The 20,844-nt window shown below is 41.3% G+C and overlaps 1 protein-coding gene across 2 annotated transcripts in view; it reads right to left on the reverse strand.

Annotated features, from left to right (window-relative positions):
* Nucleotides 1–1,376: 1,376 nt before the first annotated feature.
* CEP89 (centrosomal protein 89) overlaps nt 1,377–20,844 on the reverse strand; it is a 118,879-nt gene continuing 99,411 nt past the window's right edge. For both annotated transcript variants that reach the window (XM_065567177.1, XM_065567178.1), the window contains one exon: nt 1,377–3,131. In XM_065567177.1, coding sequence (XP_065423249.1) covers nt 2,891–3,131 — 241 coding nt within the window. In that variant the 3' untranslated portion in view covers nt 1,377–2,890. The remainder of the gene's footprint in view (nt 3,132–20,844) is intronic.

The raw sequence follows: 20,844 nt of genomic DNA on the forward strand, positions 1-20,844 counted from the left end.
ATCGATATTATTAACGAGACGTGATATATTGATCCTGGATAAATTGATTGCTACCCACCGATACGGCGGGTAGTGAAGACGTACCCTTAGATGTAAGCCAAGAAAGGCAGGGTTTCCAAAGAAGGAACCTAAAATGTCCAGCCAGGTGCAAACAGGTAATTAAAACCTGAAAAGTTTGGGTACCTAATTACTAGTCTTCGCCTGAACACTCATGCTGTGCCTGGGAAATTCAGGTGCCCATTTTTAAAAACCTGATGCACAGTGCCTGATTTTTAAAACCTGTGAAGTACAAGGCTATGCAAAAAAAAATTGTGTGCAGCTGTCTGATATGTATGCACAATTACTGTATGTGCATGTCTAAGTTGTCCATTTGTGCATGCTGATGAAGTTTGTCTACTATATTAGATGCAGAATTATGCATGTACATAGTCTGTAATGTTCTTCTCTATATAACAGCTGAATTGATACTGTGGGTATTGCCTCTCAAATTAACATAGCCACCTGCAAGACCTCAGAGAAACAGGAGTGGTTGGGCTACAAGATCTAGTGAAAGTCTAAATGAAAATATTAGATATTATTAGCTCATTCTCTCAATCCTCGTCTGGTGTATTACTTGATCTTACTAGGTTTAGGCTTTTGTAATTTTGTAATTTCACTGTTATGTCACAGCCATTGAGCCCAAAAACATGAGAATTTTAAAAAATTATCCTGTTTGTAGTTAGGTGTCTGGGGGAGAGGGAGTGAGATAATAATTCTGTCTTTGTAACTGAAAGCTCTAAAATGTAATAGTAAAGATAAAACTATTTGGGCTGGTAACAAGTCTGCTGCAATTTAGTGATTTTGCACATGCTTTAGACCCCAATTCAGGAAAGCACTTGAGCATGTGTTTAATTCTCATGGACTTCAATGGGACACAAAGTACATACCCTATCTTAGGGTATGAGCTACAAGACTGTCTACCCTGCAAAAAAAAAAAAAAAAAAAACCCAAAACCCTGCAGTAGCAAGTCTTAGGTCCAGGTCAACAGAGTTGGGTTTACCGGGGTCACACTATGGGACTAAAAATAGCAGTGTAGACATTCCTGCTCAGGCTTTGAAACCTGGCAAAGCAGAGTGGGGCTCAAAGGCCTGAGCTCCAGCCCAAGAGGCAGTGTCTACACTGCTATTTTTAGATCCATAGCATGAGTCCAAGTCACTTGACTAGAGCTCTGAGACATGCTGCCTAAGGTTTTTTTGGCAGTGTAGACATACCCATAGTGTTCCATATGTCCACCCTCACTAGTATCTGAGCACCTTCCATGTAAAATCACTAGAGGCTTTGCTCATGGAGTCCATGGTTCATCTCTATTCTGGCGTGTAAACTCTGCTGCTTGTACATTTTTCCTTTTTTCTTAAAACCCTTGTTTAAGCACTCCTTCCTGAATACCAATGCTTTCCTAAGTGAGGCCCTTAATGTGAAGTAGAAGCCTCTAGTAAATAAGTGAACTCTCTCAGATCCACACCAATTGGAGTAAATTTTCTTTTTTTATGTTCATTTTAAGGGACCTTTGTTTCCCTACTTTTATTTTTGCTGCTTAGGTCCTGTCAACAAGCAATAAGAGATTGTATATGTTGTAGATTTACACATTTAAGAAGTATTGTTTTCACCTTTTTGTTTTCAATTCACAAACAGTTGTCAGTTCTTTAGCTAGGGTAATAAAATTAGGCACCAAGCTAAAAAATTGCAGAAAGATCAAACATACTTGTATAAATTGTGAAATAAAACCCTTCACTTTATATCAACTTTGAGCTTTGGTTTCTACAATGTGCAATTGCTGTGAAATATGACAATAAACGTATCATACTAATGGGATAGACTTCCCCCTGCTGCAAAGAACTCTGTGAAGGGGTCTAGCTAGAGCAGAAAAAATTGAGGGGTTCCCTGCAAATTTTCCCCTAAAGGGGAAGTGGTTTCAGATGCTGTTGAATTTGCAGAGGGCAAAGCTGCCTGATCCTAGGGATGACTCCATGCCTCTTCTGACTCTCCATCCCCTTGGCAGCACAACTCCATCAGGAAACGTGCTGCTGTTGGCTGGGCCCCTCTATAGCTATTTATAATCAGTTATGGATTCAAGCAGTACTAACTCCCATTTGGATGTCTGAGGTAGCAGGGGATGTGGTGCCACTAATTTGCCCCTGCCTTGTCCCCAAATTCCCTACGCAGTTGGCACTTCCTCTCTCTTTCTCCAGGTAGTAGGCAGAGATTTTGTAAGACAATCGATCCTAATAGTAACACTTTGCATCTAAGGATATTAAAGTGCTTTACAAACAGTGAAATACAGATTAGACATTGCAGATGTTTTCTGTGTATTTTGTTTGATTAAATCTCCACATTTTGGATAATTAAACAACTGTATGGGATTGTTTATAGATGAAACTACTAGCATTTCAATTAAACCATATAAAAACATAAGCATTATTTACCATATAGGAGAGTCTCTGCTACAAAACAAGTGAACAGGAAATAGTAACCCTAGGATTTATGTGCTCTGTGAGTCTGGCAATTAGAATGCCAAGCTCTCCAATTATTTATCCCTTTAATTTGATAAGTACTGCCGGGTTTAGAGTCATGACTAGTGCTATTCTACATTTCTACTGGATTAGCAATGGCCTTTTATCAAATGACATCAACAATATTATTAAAATCTATACTAAAAATATAACTCTACCAGAGTGAGACTATGCTGTTATCAATTCAAGTTAACGTATATATCATAATCAAAGAGCATAAATGCTTTTTTGTTGGAACATATTTTGTGGTTGAGGAGAGTCTAATTCAGATGTAGAGCTCTTCTTGTTTTGTTTATTTGGGATCATCCTTTCCTGTGCAAGACGTAGAGGCAACTTTGTCCTTAACACAGAGGTTCCTGTTTACTTTGATTTTTTGTGGGTGATGATGGTTTCACATCACAGTAGCTAAAATCATATCCAGAAATAAAGTCCTTCTGAGAGATTTCATCTAAATATGATTCATAAACTCTGACAGTGCTCCACATGTTATTTTTCTCCAGAGATTTATGCAAGAATTCTTTCATTCTCCGGTTCTCTTTGGAGGTAGATTCCCAAACTGTTTCAAGTTCACCTTCCACTTCTCTGAAAGAACAACAATAAAAAAAGAGGATGCTGATTTCAAAAATTCAAATAGTTAGTTTAAAAGTTCATTTGTACAGTATATGCCTTTAATATTTAAACAAATAGTGTAATTGCATGATACACGTCTTCAAGTACCTGAAGTGTTTTGATTAAATTGGTCTCCATTGTGTTTAAAAAACACATTAAGTATTTAAAAAGGTTAGGAAGAGAGGATGTGATCAGAAGCAAGACATGAGTTCTGGGCTCATGCAATAACATGTTGTAAGAAACACACTATTTTGCATCAGTCCTTCCCAGCACATGGTTATGGATCCACCTCAAAGCACTAGCCTGTGATCGAAACAGTTCTTCCTTATTCCTCCACCATTTCTGGGGAACATTATGGGTCAGTTTCTCCTGTTACACCAGTACAACTCCCCATTTAAGTCGCTGAGAGTTGTACTTGCATAAATGAAGGGAGAATTCAAGCCCATGTCTGCACTTGTACTTGATTTTGCTCCCTCTCTGGACATCTATGAACATGGCACTTGTACTCTAGGGGAGAGAAAAGAAACTCTATGGATGTTTAAAGAATCTGCTAGCAAAAGTCACTCATGCAGTGAGCAGATATTACCCCCCTTCCTTAGGCATCCAATAGCATTACCTGCAGAGTGCACTTAGCCCTGAGAATAGATCCCAGCTGCTCTTGAGCAATGATACATAGGTTTTCATCAAGCCACTTCTGACCGTTTCATTGCAAATACTGCTTTTTTTAAATTGACTAGTTTTGGGGACAACATAATCTAATGTTGACACTTTGATAAAATAACCCTTTGAACAAGCCATGATGATTATCTGCCACTTGCTCTAGGATGCTAAGCATGAGAATCCTGGTAGATGGTATCTTTAGTATCTCCATTACCAAGGAAAGGAGCTGACTTCTTCCTGCACTTCACAGAGCTACCTCATTCACACAAAACTACTCTCCAAGTGCTGCCTGATTGAATTTGACTCACTTCCCTTCTTGTCACATCTGCTGAGAACACACACAAAGTCTTGTCGGAAGGCCACTGAATGAAAATGGTTGTGATTTGATATCCGTTTGTACCCTAAGGCTTCCTCTGGTCTTGTACAATGGTTGGCTTTTATAACTGCACTGTGGTTTTTATTTAGCATTATATTGCTTTTGGATAGGCTCACAACCTACTATCTTAATAAAATGCAGGTGGCTCTCTTCTATTCCCTGTATAACCATGTGGTCTCAGATTAATGCATTCTAGATCAGCCTGTAAATAAAGGAATAAGTTGGCATAAACACTGATGTGTGAAAGTTAGAATCCTTGTATTTGAGTGTAGGATTTTTTAAATTTTGTGATAAAGATTTGTGTGACTTCCAGCTATTAAAGCATATGACCAGGTGTAATACGGCAATAAAGGTGTTTCAGCATCATAACATTTAATTGTACTACTCAATTGTGCATCTATCTACATGCTGCCCACATGCTGATATGCAATGCCATTCTCAGATGTTATGAATTTTTCTTTTTGGATCCAATGGTCATTTTAAATCTACACCACCTCTCTCATTCATACACATGCAGCCTGTATACACCGTTCACACACACAAGCCTTAAAATCTGGGCTCATTTAAATACAATGCTTGCCTAATTGTGTCATATTTAGAGGGTAAATATTTTGCTTTGTTTAGACTACAAATTATCCCCTCAGTTCATACTTCAGTATCCATTACTAGACTCTACCTTATTCTTGGCTGGACAAAGATTGCACAACCTCAGAAGATAAAGAACCAGTGGAGAAAAAGAAAAGGAGAAAAGTATGGTGCCAATCTTGGAGGAGAAAATGGAGCAAGAAAAGAGGTTACTGCAGCACCAGTAATAAAGTAAATTATGGTATGTTTCCTTCACTCTTGTAGTTCCTTCCACTCTATCCAAAATGCTGCTGTCAAAATCACCTTTCTCTCACTGCACTGCACTCTTGAAATCCCTTCACTAGCTTTCTCTTGCCTTCCAAACCAAGGCCCTATGCTATCCTTCCCTGCCTATGGCTCTGCCCTTTTTAATCTCTTTCTTGCTCCCCTTGCTCTGCCACGCCTCTCTTCTCACTGCCTCATTTCTGTGTTTCTTACACTCTTGTCTCTGTTTTCTTCCACTCCATCCTTTGCATTTGGAACTTCAGAAATGGGTGAAATCATCTTAGTGAAAATGACTCTTGTACTGTGTAGATCTGTTGTAGGCCCTGCTCATTATTCAGCCAGGTAGGTATAAAAGAGAAGCTTGCTGACATTTGTTGGAACTTCACACTGCATGCCAAAGATATTCAGGAAGGGCACTAAGACTACAGGGAAAGAGGATCCTGGATACTTACTATATTCCCAACAGCATTGAACCAGGGCGAGAAAATGCAAAATTTAAGAGCTGGAAGGGATTCAAAGAGTGCTAGCTGCTTAGAAAGGCAGAATGTTACATTATTTACATGAGACAGAGTTTAAGAACTAGACAATGTTAAAAACCTTTGTTTTAATAAGTTAATGCTGCTTTCCATCCCAAATTAGACAATGACACCCACTTCAAAAGCAGGAACCTAAACACTAACCAGCAGTGCTGAAGAGAACCGTGAAACTGAAACAAGGCTACATGAGACTTTTTTTTAAGAACTGCTTCTGGAAGTACAGTTTGACCTGACCCCATTGGTGGATAAATATACAGAATAGAAGGTGAAGAGAGTGGAGCTGTCTCTGAGGTACAACAGAAGTTTCAACAGGACAATTATTGTGTTCTTTCTGTTGCTTTTATGAGAGATTGAGTTCACCTCAGAATGGAAATAAAATTAGTGTTTAATGGATTGTTGAATCAAGAACTTGTTGTTAGACGCTATCGGTGTGGTGCTCTGCTCTGTTCAATGTTGATATCAATCGGCTGCGTGCATGTGTTCCCTCTGTGTGCTGCCCCAGCTCTGCGCAGATAGCTGACACAGCAGACCCCAAGAGAACCCCGAATGACCACAGACTCTAGTAAGGTACGAAGGCACGTCGGCCAGGTTTATTGTCAGAGAAACACAATCTCCAGTTTTCCGTGGCAAATGAAGTCCAAGGTGCTGCTAAGGTGCGGCTAGCCAGTACTTATGTGCTCCCTGACAATGGATTCAGCTCAGTCAGTGGCGGGACTTTCCACTGCCCCTGAGGCTGGACAAAGCTATCCATTCAGGGATGCGTTCTTATACACAGATACAAACAAGTTACACATTACTCCTGACGTATTGAGGTGCAACCCCACTACGTAGTAAGGTGCCGCTTCTCATCTTGTACATGTTGGTTCGAACAAAACAACTCTATCCATCATATTCCCCTTTCGGCCCTGTCATTGGGATGAGTCAGCTTGTTTCTTGTTATGTGTGGAATGTACAAGTATGCGAATGTTCTGCTATCTAGTGTTCAGTACCGTTTAGGTATGTATCTTCTGGCAGCATCAGCCCTTTCCTTGCTAGCTTCTGTGAGCAGGGCCTGCCTCTGGCTCACAGCTTAACTTTGCTTTATGTTAGCAAAGTCTTGACCATTACTTTAGTTCAGGCCTTAGGCCTCATACTGGGCCTCTGATACCAAGGTTTATATCTCCTCTTACTACAGACCTTTCTTAGCCTTTCCAGGTAAATGCAGGTATTTGCATATGCTGAATGCTAGTTGCAGTCCTCTCTCCTGCTGAAATGCAAGCTGCACTACAGCGAATACCTAATGTGAGTAGCATGCAGTTGGGTCTTTTTGGATGAGAACTTAATAAACGACATGTGACTATTTTTCATACCGTTAGGCAGAAACCTGTGTCTCCCTTTGTGTGCTCTGTGAATTAGGTAAATGTGCATGGCCTGGGGCCTCTACTTTATGAAATCTCTTGGTACTTTTTGGAATGTCCTTGGCCAAATTTCTCTTCGCTGTTGTGCAGAAGGCTGTGTGCTGGCTTTCTCTAGCAATGGTTGCATTTCAGTGTTTGTATAGAAGAAGCTAAGTATTGTTAAATTCCTTTAGTATTACAGGCCTTATAGTATAGAAATGTGAAACATTAATAAATAACTGACCTGACACTACTCAGGGTGGGGAGAATAGCACATCTTAAATATTTCTGACTTTCTTCCTCAGACTCTCTGTAGCCACTTGGCCCAAAAGGGGCTTAGAATTAAAACTGTGTGTTAAAAAGGGGTTTTATGAATTCATTCTGGTATAGAGGGGTGACAAGTCTTTAAAAAAATACTCCTCCTCTGACACTTCCAGACTCTCTGGAGCACACCTGGAAGCCTTCACTCCTACTGAAGGGGATTTCTGGAGAATAGCTGCTGTCCCTATACCACAGAGAGCAATATAAAACAAGCCTTGAAATGCACCTTTTCCTATCTTAATTCTTTTGTGAGATTTAGTGTTACTTGTGAACTAAGTCAAAAATGAAGGTTGTATGGAGAGATTTGAAGGCTGGAAATCATTCCTGTGTCTCAGGGATAGGGAAAGTGTTCCAGATAAAATGCTTTAACAAATCTCATTAAGCAAGTATCTGCTTCTTAAATATTTAATCCTTGATCCCTGCAGGAAGTTGTGGGGAGAGAGTGTGTGTGTGAGAGAGAGAAAGAGAGAATAAATTGTGCCTCTATTGTCTTTTGTAGCAAACTAGTCAACTGAGGGGATGCCCCATATCTACAAAATAAATTGCAGCACACTGTTTTTGAGAGACCATTTGTGAGTGAACGAAAACCCAGCCAGTTTTGGGAACCAGGTAAGTGAGTTGCCACCAGGGCGATGTTCTGTTTGATGCATAATTTCCAGAGGCTTATCACCTCCTTCATTTGTATGGAGAGGGTCATTCTCCCCACCCCCACCACCCTGGTCTATTTAGATAATACAGGGCAGTTGTATTGTCAGTCAAGATCTGGACTGCTGAATCTTTGACAAGAGAGAGAAAGGCCTGGCAAGCTCTGTAAATTTCCTGTAGCTTCAGGACATTAATGTGAAGCCTCACTTCCTGGTCTGTCTGTATCCCTTGCACCCATGAACTATTCAGGTGAGCGCCTCAGCCTATTGTAGAATTGTTGGTTACAACTGTCTTCATTGCAAGGGGACTGGAAAAGGTATGTGTGTGTGGTGGGGAGATCCCTGTGCTGTCCTGGTCCATCCACCATTCCACAGAACGTAAGACTACAGGAGCAACTCAGACCAGCTTGTCCAGATCATGCCTGCTTGGCTGGTAAACTGACTTTAGCCATGCTTATAGAGGACAAACTTGGAGTCCCGCATGCATGGTCACATATTTCCCTGCAGCCATGTGACCTAGCAACCTGAGGCATACTTGGGCCGTGGTGGATGGGTGAGACCTGTAGCCAATGATTTTAGTGTATTCATTTATAGTGTGATGTTATAATTAATCAATATGTTATATTACATATATTCATTGTATGTTAATAAGAGTTAATTTGTAGGGTTATAAGAGTATAAGATTGATCGGTATTTAGAGGAACCAGGTATTAGACATGAGTAAGACCAGCTGAAACACAAAAACCTGTAGGTTGCGGCCTGCAAGACTTTAGCTTAGCTATTTTAGGCCTTGGAGGCAAGAAATTATTACATAAATGACTGAGAAATAACCCAATGCCCTAAGATTATGGGAAAAGGGGTACCAAGTGATGATATTGTGCAAAATTACCCAGAAGATTAATATTAGATCATAAAAATACTGTAAAGGCGCATCTGTCTCACCCATGTGTCTTAACCAAGGGATACAAGTTGTGTGTCAATGCTAGTGAGAACAAAGGGAACTTACACAGCCTAGAAAATTTGGGGTGCTTAAGTTTCTAGGGGACACTGACCAATAAGAGAGAAGAAGGTTAACACTTGTATGGACATGAGCAGAATGTAGGTATAAACAGAATCACATTATAAAAAGGGGATGCCCAGAACGGGAAAATTGAGCTCCCTCTGGGAGACTCCAGCAGGAACCATCCCTCTACTGATAACTAAGCCATGAGAGACCCATCGGACCCTAACACTATCGTTAAGGATCTGAGTATATTTGTAACTTGTGCATAGGTCTCTATGGAATTTCTATATGCCTGGGTAATCATAACTTTAATTATAACTTTAATAAAACTTGTAAAATAGACTAGACCAGTGGTTCTCAAACTTTTTTTTTTCATGGACCACTTGAAAATTGCTGAGGGTCTCGGCGGAGCACTTAATGATCTTTCCAGATGTTGTTTGTACCATTGGCTAACTATTGTAAAGCGCTTGGATAAAAGCGCTATATAAAAAACCCTGTAATAATAAATAACTTTTTTTGTTCTACAAATAAAAGCGCATATTTTAATATCAGTAGTTTTACCTTTCTAATGCAATGGATGTGCCTTCTCTCCCCCACCGCGGCAAACCCCGAACTGCCGCTGGGAAGGAGGGCCGTCTCTTCCCAGCAGCTGCAGCCCTGGGAAGTCGCCTTTTTCTCTTGCCACTGCAGCCCTGTGCGTCCCAAATTCCCCCACCCCCACTTCTCACTCCGAGTGAAGCGCTAAAAGGCAGATTTTTCCGCAGATTGGAGCATGAGCTAGAGGACTTTTTTCTCCGAGGTCTATATCTCCTTTTTCGGGTTGTCAACTTGTCTAGGCTGGTAGAAAGGGTGTCTATAGTATTGCTGAGAGTATTGGATATGCAGAGTTTTATGTCTTTTCTTGGACACCAGGGCATAAATTCCCAAGGATTGGAGGGTCACTCAGGAGTCATTAAGTGAATGCAGCGTTTCATCAGTTTTAATCCAAAAGGAAGCGCCCATCAAATGGAAGGGCTTCTGTAGTTTGCTGAATGTCAGGGGTTATACCAGAATTATATAGCCAAGATACTCTCCTCATTACAATTGCAGAGGCCAAAATCCTAAAGGAACCATCAATGATATCCAAGGCAGACCGAAGAGATGGCTTCGCAACCAGACTGCCCTCCGCCAAAAGCCTTTGAACTGTTCCCTGGAGTCCATGGGGAATTTCTGTAAACTTTAGTTTAAAAAAAATAATAATCAAATTTAGCTAACAGTGCCTGCGGATTAGTTGCATCCATTTTTTTCAGTTCTCGTTTTTTGGGGGCTGACTTGAATCTCCCTTGCCTTGACCTCTCATTGGCAGCCACGACTACCAGGGAATTTTGGGCCAGATGAGCGTAAAATCTCTCAAACCCCATGGCAAGCACGTGGGAAATGTTTGTCAGTGTGTTTGGCTATGAGAGCCAACAAAGCAGTTGTATTCCATAAGGCCTTTGCTGGCTCTGAAAGTGCCTCGTTAATTGGGAGGCTACCCTTCTCAAGTTTGCACCTTGAAGAATATCCAACAGCTTGTGGGTATTCTCCTGTAAAAACCTGGCTTGTATAACAACTGCAGAGGCCATTCTTCAAAGCAAATTCTGATCGGATTTAAAAACGTCTGCGGTTGTGAGGATGAGCCTGCGACTACTGAGCCCTCTGAGGAGGGCGGGGATAAATTGACTGGAATCAAAGTAGTCTTCTAAGACAGAGCTCATTCCTCCAACAATAGCTCATCTTGTTGGGCTGGTTGTTCAATAGGAAGAGCTTCTAGATGCTCTTCTAGTACATGAGGTTCTGATGTGGATGGTTCTGGGGATCTTCTGGAACCGGGTGGAGCTCTAGATCTGGAAGATCTAGGAATCCACTAAGGGGGGTTTCACATCAGCCAATATAGCACTGGAGGCCAAAATGTCTCAGGCTGCACTGGCTTCTCCTTGTTGTGTGATTGGTACAAATCCTGGTACTAAGGTTGTCCCTCTTAAAGTAGCCTGGATGATTCACTGGACTTTCTGTGCCTTGGCGGGGATTAAGAAGAGCTAGAGAAGTCTGACCCAGGTTGAGAGGGGCCCTCCGAATAATCATTTGGCATAAGAGGAGCCCAACCAGGCGAGGCTACTGGATTACCCAATCTGTCCAACTCCTAGCTGGGCAGAGGTAAGGTTGGTACTGGTGGTGGTACTGCAGTCGGTAAGGTGAATGTTTCTCAAGAAGCAGGCTCTGTTGGAGGCAGTGCATAGCCTGGCATCAACACTCAGGCTGACAAAGGCCCTAGTACCAGTGCCAATGTTGAAGACTGTCTCAGGACCAATGAAAAGTGCATTTAGGTGCTGGAAGATGCAGATGAGTCTTAGATTGTGTCCCTTGCACAGATGCTGGCAACATTCTGTGTCTGGTGCTGAAAAGGTTGAGGGCCTGGGAAGCGACGAAGGTAATAGCAGCCCTGCAGACTCCTGCATCAACGGCAAAACAGGGGCAGACAAAATGGTCCTTCGCTGCCTCATATGCCTGTGGGATCGTAGGTACTAAAACAGGCATCTCTGAAACTTTTGTGTTGGTACCAGGCTCAGTGACCACCATGGTGGTTTCTTGCCTTGGTACTGGGAGACATAAGCTAATGGCCCAGTTCTACCTGGGTACCTGGTGAATCTCATTGTTGCTCCAATCTCTTGTGGGTTCTTTTGCAAGGGACCTAGGGTGACCAGATCGCAAGAACAAAATATTGGGATACATGGGGGGGGGGGGGGAACGCATGGCCCTGGCTCCAACCCCTGCTACAAGCCGCGGGTCGGTCGGGGGTACACAGCTCTGACTCCCGCCGCAAGGGGGAGTGTCAGGGCTGGGGCAAGGGGTTGGGACGCAGGAGGGGTGCTGACAGCAGGAGGGAGTTCGGGTGTGGGGGTTGGGGTGCAGGAGGGGGTGTGGGCTCCAGGTTGCATTTACCTCAGGCAGCTCCCCAGAAGTGGCGACATCTGCTTCTGGGTCCCAGGCAAAGGCATGGCTAGGTGGCTCTGCACGCTGCCTCACCCACAGGCACCACCCCCGCAGCTCCCATTGGCTGCGTTTCCTGACCAATGGGAGCTGTGCAGCAGGCACTCATGGCAGGGGCAGCGTTTGGACCCCTCCCCCCCGGCTGTCCCTGTGCCTAGGACCCAGCGGGAGATGTCGCCACTTTCAGGGAGCTGCGCTGAGCCAGGTAGGGAGCCTGCCAACCCCGTCCCAACAGGACACCTGGGAACCCTACAATATCAGGACAAATGGCATCCCGATCATACATCAGTCGGGACGTAGGACAAACAGTTAAATATCAGGACGTCTGGTCACCTTAGAGGAACCCTACAAGAGAAAGATTGACCTCTCCTCCATGAAGAGGAGTGCAAGTCCAAGGGTCTGTTTGAACTCTCTACAATAGTAATAGTTGACTGTGCATGGACAGAATGATCTGGTGTCAGTGCTGAGGCAGGCCTCTGGCCTGTTCCAAGAGGTGCAGCTTGAGGTGTAGATCCCTGGAAACTTGAGTATGTTTCTTTAAGGAATGGCAAATGCAACTCCTCTCCTTGATGTGTCCTTCCCCAAGATACAGCAATCAATGTATGTAGGGATCGCTATTAGGAATAGATACCTCACACAAAGGTCAGTGCTTGAAGTCCAGAGACTGCTGCATACCTCTGGAGCGTAGCAACTACATTAACAAATAAACTAGAAATAAAAACTGAAAACAATAAAGGAAACCTGTCTAAAGGATACTAACTGCTAACCATTTACAGAATTAAATAAGCTAAGAGCTAGCTATATCACAGAAAAAGGTGTGAGGAGAACCACCCACGGAGTTCCAACTCAGCTGTGAGTGGTCATTGTCGATCCCTCAAGGTTGAGGATGATCTCTTTCACAGGTTTTATTTTTTATTGGTCCTTTGGTGACTGAGGAGTCCGATCCTTGAACCACAGGCTCATTGGCAGACTTGCAGGTGATGTTGGAAGCAGGGCCGGCTTTAGGAAGTGCGGGGCCCAATTCGAACAGTTTTGACGGGGCCCCAGCAGGGATGACTTAAAAAAAAGCCACTTAAAAAGAACCCTTTCATTTCTTCCATGTATTGTTTACTTTCCATGACTATATAAATAATAACAAAATTATATATTACATACATTGCGTCATATATTAATTAGCTGATTTTCACTTTCCTATTAGGAAAATAATTCATGTTTTGATAGTTGTACAACTGATTTTCTTCAATAATGTTTATTTTATTAAAATTTATAATATATTTTCTTATTAATATAAAATTGTGCCCTCCTCCTCCCCCCCCCCCCCGGCCCGCGGAAACAAACCCTGCTTCCCCAGTGCTGCCCCGCACTGCCAAAACAGCTGTGGGCCGAAAAGGAAGGTTTTGGGGGGAGGGGGGACGGGGGAGGGAGAAACGGCACACATAGGGTGACCAGATCACAGCAGTAAAATAGGACCCGACCTCTCCCCGCTCAGCCCCACCATCACACCCCTCTTCACCCCCTAGCTCCCCGCCCCTAAGAGGGCCCCGCGCAGATCGGGCAGTGTCCCTGCCTGAAGCAAATCTCTGTGGCTCTCCCGGAAGCAGCAGCTGTTGCTGCTAGGCAATGAGAGACGCTGGCTGGCAGGGGGCTGAGGGATTTTTCCTGGATCTGCCTGTGAAAATCATGTCGGTGGTGCCTTGTGTTGGTCTGAAGCCACACTGGGACTCTGTAAAAAGGAACAGAGAGTCCTGTGGCACCTTATAGACTAACAGATGTATTGGAGTATAAGCTTTTGTGGGTGAATACCCACTTCGTCACTGGGACTCTGGAAATATTTCCTCTGCAAGAGGGAGCAGGCGATTCAGTCAGATGCTAGCAATAATTTTCCCAGTGATGGAGAGGAGGGCAATGCCTTGATAATTGGCCCTGTCTCCCTTTTTGAAAATGGTGGTGATGTTAGTATTATGTAAGTCAACGTGGATTTCTTTGGTGTTCCAGATTTTGAGGAGCAGCAAATGAAGCTTGTTAATCATTGTTTCTTCCCCCACTTTCAATACTTCAGGTAGTATGCCATCACGACCTGGTGCTTTATTGTTCTTCATTTGTTTAATTGCTTTGCAGACCTCCTCAGGTGTTGGTGGATTGGCAGGAGTTTCCCAGATTTGGTGCTATGGGATGGAGTCGATGGTGTCGTCAGTCACAGTTGATTCTCGATTTAGAAGCTTTTGGTAGTGTTCCTTCCAGAACTCTTTGATGGATTTGTTACCTTTAAGAAGGGTACAACCATCTTCAGATCTCAGCGGTGTGAGGCCACATGAGCTTGGTCCATAAAAGGGAACTGAACGGAGTCCGGGTGGGGCCATAAGGAAGTGCAAGGCGCATGGACTGCCCTGACAGGTACTGCTGCCGAAAGCTCCGGTGTGCTGGGCACATACAAATTTGCATCCACTCAAATACATTTTAACATCCTGGGACATGCGGGCAAGTTGGACTTCAACAAGTTTCAGCTGGTCACGGTGAACCCTAGGCTCCCTTCTAGGATTCATCTCTGCCAGCTAGCATATGTTAAAATCCAGTGTGCACTGTCTGCGTGTAGTAACTATTATGTTTTGAAAACTATACCTCTTATTCTGGCATGGACAGGCTCTTGTTCTCTGTAATGGACTCTACCCTGGGATGGTCTACACTCAAGGTGCTTTCTCTCCACTGGTACTTCAGCATGTTGTCTGCACAGCATTCCTAGCTCCTGCTATCCCAGGAATCAAGAGCTCAATCTGGGTTTCTCAGGTGGTTGTGCAGAGAATTAAGTATTGGGCCACCATCCAGCCTTATAACAGATTTCTTTCTTTCTAAGTGGCTGGAATATAAATAGAGAAGCGAAGAAACCTTCAGATCATAATGTGGTAGATACTTTTTTAAATTATTATTGTTTCAGCATTCAGCCTTTAATTTCCAACAGCAAGAGCCCTCTTGAGTTGTGGTCATGCTTTGCTGAACTTCAAGGCATCAAGGTTTTAATGCCGTGATGAGACAAAACTAAGGAGGGCTCAACTCTGAACTGCAGTTTAATGCCTTCAAGGTACCTGTCAAAATGAGGGGCTGAGAGGGCAAAAAAAAAAATAGAGATCAGAATGTAAATTCTTTGACTTGTCACTTTTCCTTCATGCATTGCTCAGTTCAGTGTTAGCTGTATCGATATATTTAAAATAATAAAAAAAAGCAAGCATATTTGAAGTCGCTAACCTTAAAAGTCAATTTGGGTTTGCACCTCTTGGAAATGGCTTCAGCAGCAAAGGAGCCTTTGAAGGATCCTAAATAAAACTTAAATAAACCGGAAATAAAGCAGCTGAAGCTGCCTGCTGACTTTATTTTGGTCAAAGCATGTTGCTGCAAGGAAGTTCATCATAGATGCCCTTGGCTTTTGTTTGCACTATGCCAGAGTCTGAGTGTGGTAGCCTACAGCATATGGTGCAAGACACATCTTTGTAATGTAGCTATTCGTTCTGGTAGTCAGCTACTGAGAGGAGGTTATCATCACGAGGTTGTGGCTGGCAACAGTGGGCTAGGTCTTTCTGTCCATTGATGATATACTTGTTTTGTTTTAAATTCTTAGAAATGAACCCACATGCAAAAGTATAGGGAGTCATACAAAGTTCTCCATAAGTAAAACAAACTCCCAGTCCAATCCAAGATGGCAGCCCAGCACTGCTCAGAACAGGAAGAGGGTAACTTGAATTTTCTGAGCCCACTGGAACCTGAAAGTCTTTTTTTGGCAGGGTGGCGGGGGCTTGCTATTGCCCTTTTCAGTCACCGGAATCTGGATTTAATCACAGCAAGACCACCACAGTCCTCATCAATCTCCAAGGAGAACACAGAACTTGGAGGCTACAACAGGGGATCTCTTAATCCTGGGGTTCCATTAAAGGTTCACGTTTTCTCCTCTTTTTACACCACTCCTTGCCCATCTTTTCCATGTAATGCTCCTACTTCACAAGGACCTGTTGCATCCCTCCAGAACGAATTTCTTCAGGTCCTGCACTGGCATTAGCATCCTGTTTTGACATTGTCTGTAAAGGCCCTTAGTTCAGTAGATTTCCTCTCATAGACCCGTGATAAACATCATTCTGTCTTGTGTGCCATCTCTTCATTTTGGTCAAGAGTTAATAATTCTACATGTAAAATTGGCATTTTAAAAGTGGACATTCCTCCAGCAGTGAATAAATATCCCAGTTCTAAACATGACCTGTACAAGATGATAACCTTCTGGTTTTTTTGTCATTAACAAATGATTGCCTAACTTATTAAAGATGAAAATGCAATTAAAATCACAACTAACCTAAAGAGTGATGAGATTGAATACCCTACTTGCTGCTACCAAAAAGTGTTAATACAGTACTAAGATGTTTTAGGAAAATGAACCCAATGGAAGGAGAGCAGAGGCAGATTCAGTGATTTTTCCCAAATCAGTTTATCTCAGATCCTAATTCAGCTATCTCAGTCCATTCTGTAGTAGATAAGCATCCACAGCACAAAGACCAAACCCACAACCAGAACACTTCATGATAATTTCATCTGAAAACCTAAGGCAAAAGACTATATGGACCCTTTCCCCTGATTATATAGCATTGCAAAGTTTTGTATTGCTGCACCTTTTCCAAGGATAAACACAGGAAATTTAGTCAAGATTTTCAGGCTCGTACTTTACAAGTGCAAAACAGCCATGCCATTTCTTCGGAAAGTGTAACAGCTGTGACAAATTACTATGTACTGTACCACTGCAGAGGATTTATGATATAATATGGTGTGATCTAGAAAAATCACAGAGGAAGGAAAAGCAGTGTTCAGAAACATAAATAAGATGTGATAGCATTTACGAACCTGATTTCTTACCTTGCAGCTATATTCACAACTTAGATTACATATTTCAGATATAACATTTAATTTAAAGAAAGATGTGTGAAACGATATTCTTCATAAGTCTGCTCTATAAACAATAATAGCATCAATTGATTATCACCTATGTTAAGTGGGAAAATCACACCAAATTCTTCTGAGCTTGGTGGGGCAAAAGGTTATTGTGAATTTCCAATATTTTTGCAAGAAGGCTGTAAAAGTTAAGAAATATTGGGAATAGGAATTCTCTCAAAGAAAGGGAATCCTAAATGTCAGTTTGAAAGAACATGGAATTTGTACATTCTTCCTTTAGAAGCTATCAAAATGTCTTTAGTAAACAACTGTGACTTGAAAAACCAGGCAACTCATGTACATACATTTGACATATCTGTTATATTTAATAGTGTTATGGGGTATAATCAGTACTGTTGGACATGATCGTTGGTATAATATTTCAATATATTGATACGCCAACATATGTATATCTATATATTCATAGTAACTATATTACCATTATCTCCTTATTTCCACTTATATTTATATCTATATTTGTCTATTTAACATAAGAACTGAATAACTTCAGAATGACCATACTGAGTCAGACCAATGGTCCATCTAGTCCAGTAGCCTGTCTTCTGAAAGTGGCCAGTGCCAGATGCTTCAGAGGGAATTAAATGTATCGAGTAATTCATCCCGTCATTCAGTCATAACTTCTGGCAGTCAGAGATTTAGGTTTATTTGTTTAATATATACATTATGGTAATATATTCATAACTACTTACTTGTATGTTATTTGTGACTACCTGTATCACTTTATATGGGCAGTTGTATATTTTTATGCTTCTACCCACAGTTAAGGTTTATACATTTATAATATGTGTATGGTAATAATATATTCATATTTATTTATTCGCACACATCATTTGTCACTTCATGTTTACCTTTTTTCATTAGTCTATTGGTATATTTATAAACCATGTGCATGTCAACATTTATATACTATATACTATTACTTATACATTGATATCTATGAAGCAATCAGTTCTTCAGGTGCTTGCACATGTCCATTCCAGGTTTGTGTGCACCCCAAGGACAATTGCTGGAAATTCTTCCCTCAGTTGTATCCATCAGATTGGCTCTGGCACCCTGTGGTGCCATGAGCTCATAGAGCCAATATAAAGGGCCTGGCCTGCGCCCCCTCAGTTCCTCCTTATTGCCAGGGCAGTTGCTGGAACTGCAATTTTTGCTTCAGCAAATTTTCCAAGTGATTTTTGCTGTTTTTTATAGTGTACGTAGTTGAATTTGTTGTAAATAGTTAGTTTTTAGTCAGGAAGTGTTTGGAGTTTATTCTCCATCAGTTATTGGAGCTTATTTGTTACCTGAAGCTGAGGCATGCCTCGGTCACCGGGCTTCAAGCCCTGTCCCTCCTGTGGCGAGGTGATTCCCCTGAGCGACCCGCATTCCAGTTGTCTGAATTGTCTGGGAGAGATTCATATAGGGGACAGCTGCCAGATCTGCAAGGACTTCAAACCTCACACAAAAATGGACTGGGAGGCAAAACTGACATACTAACGTGAGTTGTCAGCAGGGATTGAGCCCAGGACATTCAGATCCACAGCATAATCCTCTATTATTTGAGCTAAAGGGATAACCCATGGCACAAACAAACTGTTGTGTATGTGGACCAGATCCTAGAGCGCGGTGTGTGATATACTCTTAGTTAGTGGCTTACATAGCTACTGGTTAGACAGCAGTGGAATGTCAGGTATCTGGATACCAGGGTTCCTCTACTGGCTCTGGTTCAATGGGTAGAGCAGGGGTTGCAGGAAGTATAGCTAAGCAGTTGGATTTGGCACATTTATTCTTAAAGGGTGGTTAAGGGAAGAAGATGTGAGCCTGTTATGTTAGAGGTATGGGTTCTGTTCCCAGATAGAGGTATAAGACCTTATTCAGTTTATGAATGGCAGAAATATTAATATTGATCTTTGGAAGAAGTGAGCCTAGTAATCATAGCTCTTTCCAGTCCAGTGCTCCTTTCTCTAGGCTAGAAGGAATTTTCTGAACAAGGATCTCTCTGTCGTAAGACTGCCAAATGTGTGACGGTCATGCAAGAGGCATAACGCTTGGCTATCTATGCTGTACGTCTATTTTGGATGATTTGGTTCCTTTAATTACATTGATTGAGGTGTTAAAATGTGTGTGTAAGAGAAAAAACTATTTTTGCACAGGTTAAAGCACCATGGTTTAAATATGCTCTCCTTGACCCTTTTTTAGTATCACATCTTGAATTGGAAGGTTGGCCATTTAGAAACTGTTTACTTAAGAGACCCTGTTGCTCCATGAAAGCTTTATATATTGCATTAATAATATATTTTAATAATCCTATGTGACTCCATTTACGTGTTTTTTTTTTTTTAACATACAAAGATTTAAAATGGCAGTCATTTTCATGAAGACTGTTTCTGACACTGTTGTAAATGCAGGCTGAATATGGTCCCCTGCAGGAGTCTGTAAGCTGTGAATTCTGCTCAACAGGAATGTCTATTTTTAAAAATAGCACTCAAAGCTAGCTCATCTTCTAGCAATCAACTCTTCAAAGTCAGGTGAGTTTATGGCAGATCCTCCACATTTGTTAGCAACTAGAACAATGCATGCAATCATAAGCAAGTTTAGGAATAAGAAATAGCTGTGTTGGGGTTTTGTTTGGTTTTTTTTTAAAGCGCCCATAAATAATTATAGTACATCTAGCCCCCTTATGAAAGCGCAGAATGTCAAAGTATGAATAGAAGTTATAGCTGATATCCTGATCCTAGCTCTGACTGTTATAAAACAAAATTTAAGAAACTCAATAGTATGAGGAAAGGACATTGCATCATCCAGGTTCTTCAATTTACCTAAGTGTATTGCTTTTGGTTAGAATTCAATGTCAGTGTCTTTAAAATTACTGTTTGATTTGCTTTATAGTATGTCTCAAGAATAATTGCTGTAACATTAACACAAAAACACTGCTAACCAAATAATCCACATATCTTCAGTTAACTGTTTTATCACATCAGCTTTCCTGATTCAAAATTCTTGAACATAGTATGATTTTAGTTAAATGGATATTCCAAATGTACAGTCTAATACACAAAGCCTGCATGTGGTAAGTTATTTTACACCCATCTTATTTAGTATTTAGAATACTTTTATCTTTATCACCAACTATTTTAAGTTCATAATTGAAATTATGTGCTGAAAACAATTTTCTGTTCTGCAAATTTGCTCCTTGAACAATGCTGGTGGAAATCTATAACAGTCCATTACTGTCCCAGCACTAGTGATGCTGGTTGCCAAGCTACAGATGATTAGTGACATCTAACCTACAAGTAATTCCTCCTTCCACTTTATTCCGCTGTCAGTGAGGGGAGAGTGATAAAGATAAACCTTAAAAAGCTAGAAGTACATTGAATTGACAGATGACAAGAGCAATGAATTTTAATTTATATGGCAGACAGACATACTATAATATGTTAATATTCCTTTAAAATGCTTGGCTTGGGATGACTAGTAAATATGTTATCAGGAGACAATCAGAGCTGGAGGAATCTTGATTTATTGACAATACAGTGTTTAAGAGGTGAATGAAACAACATAAGTGAGGTACTTTTGCATAATTAATGATACCATATTAAATTAAAAAATCTTTATAGTTAAAATAAAAGGGATAGTCCTAGCTTTATAATAATAGGATTAATTTTCAGCTATAGGTCTTTATCTATTTTAGTTTAGTGTTTTTAACATAACTGCCACAGCAAAATACAAAAGATGAGTTGAACTAAAACAGGAGAATTAGAAAATGAATTGGTAAGCAGCTATCAGAACCTAACATAAATACTTTACTTTCTATCAGCTGTATGCATCATTTTATACTCCAGTAAACATTAGTAAGACTGAGCAACCATCAGTAAATTCAGTCAGTGATTACACTGTTATGAAAGGGACTGCTTGAATGTAAACAGTCCTTTGTGACCTTAGTATGA

Source organism: Chrysemys picta, chromosome 14 (assembly GCF_011386835.1).
Source record: "Chrysemys picta bellii isolate R12L10 chromosome 14, ASM1138683v2, whole genome shotgun sequence".
In the NCBI taxonomy this organism is placed as follows: Eukaryota; Metazoa; Chordata; order Testudines; family Emydidae; genus Chrysemys; species Chrysemys picta.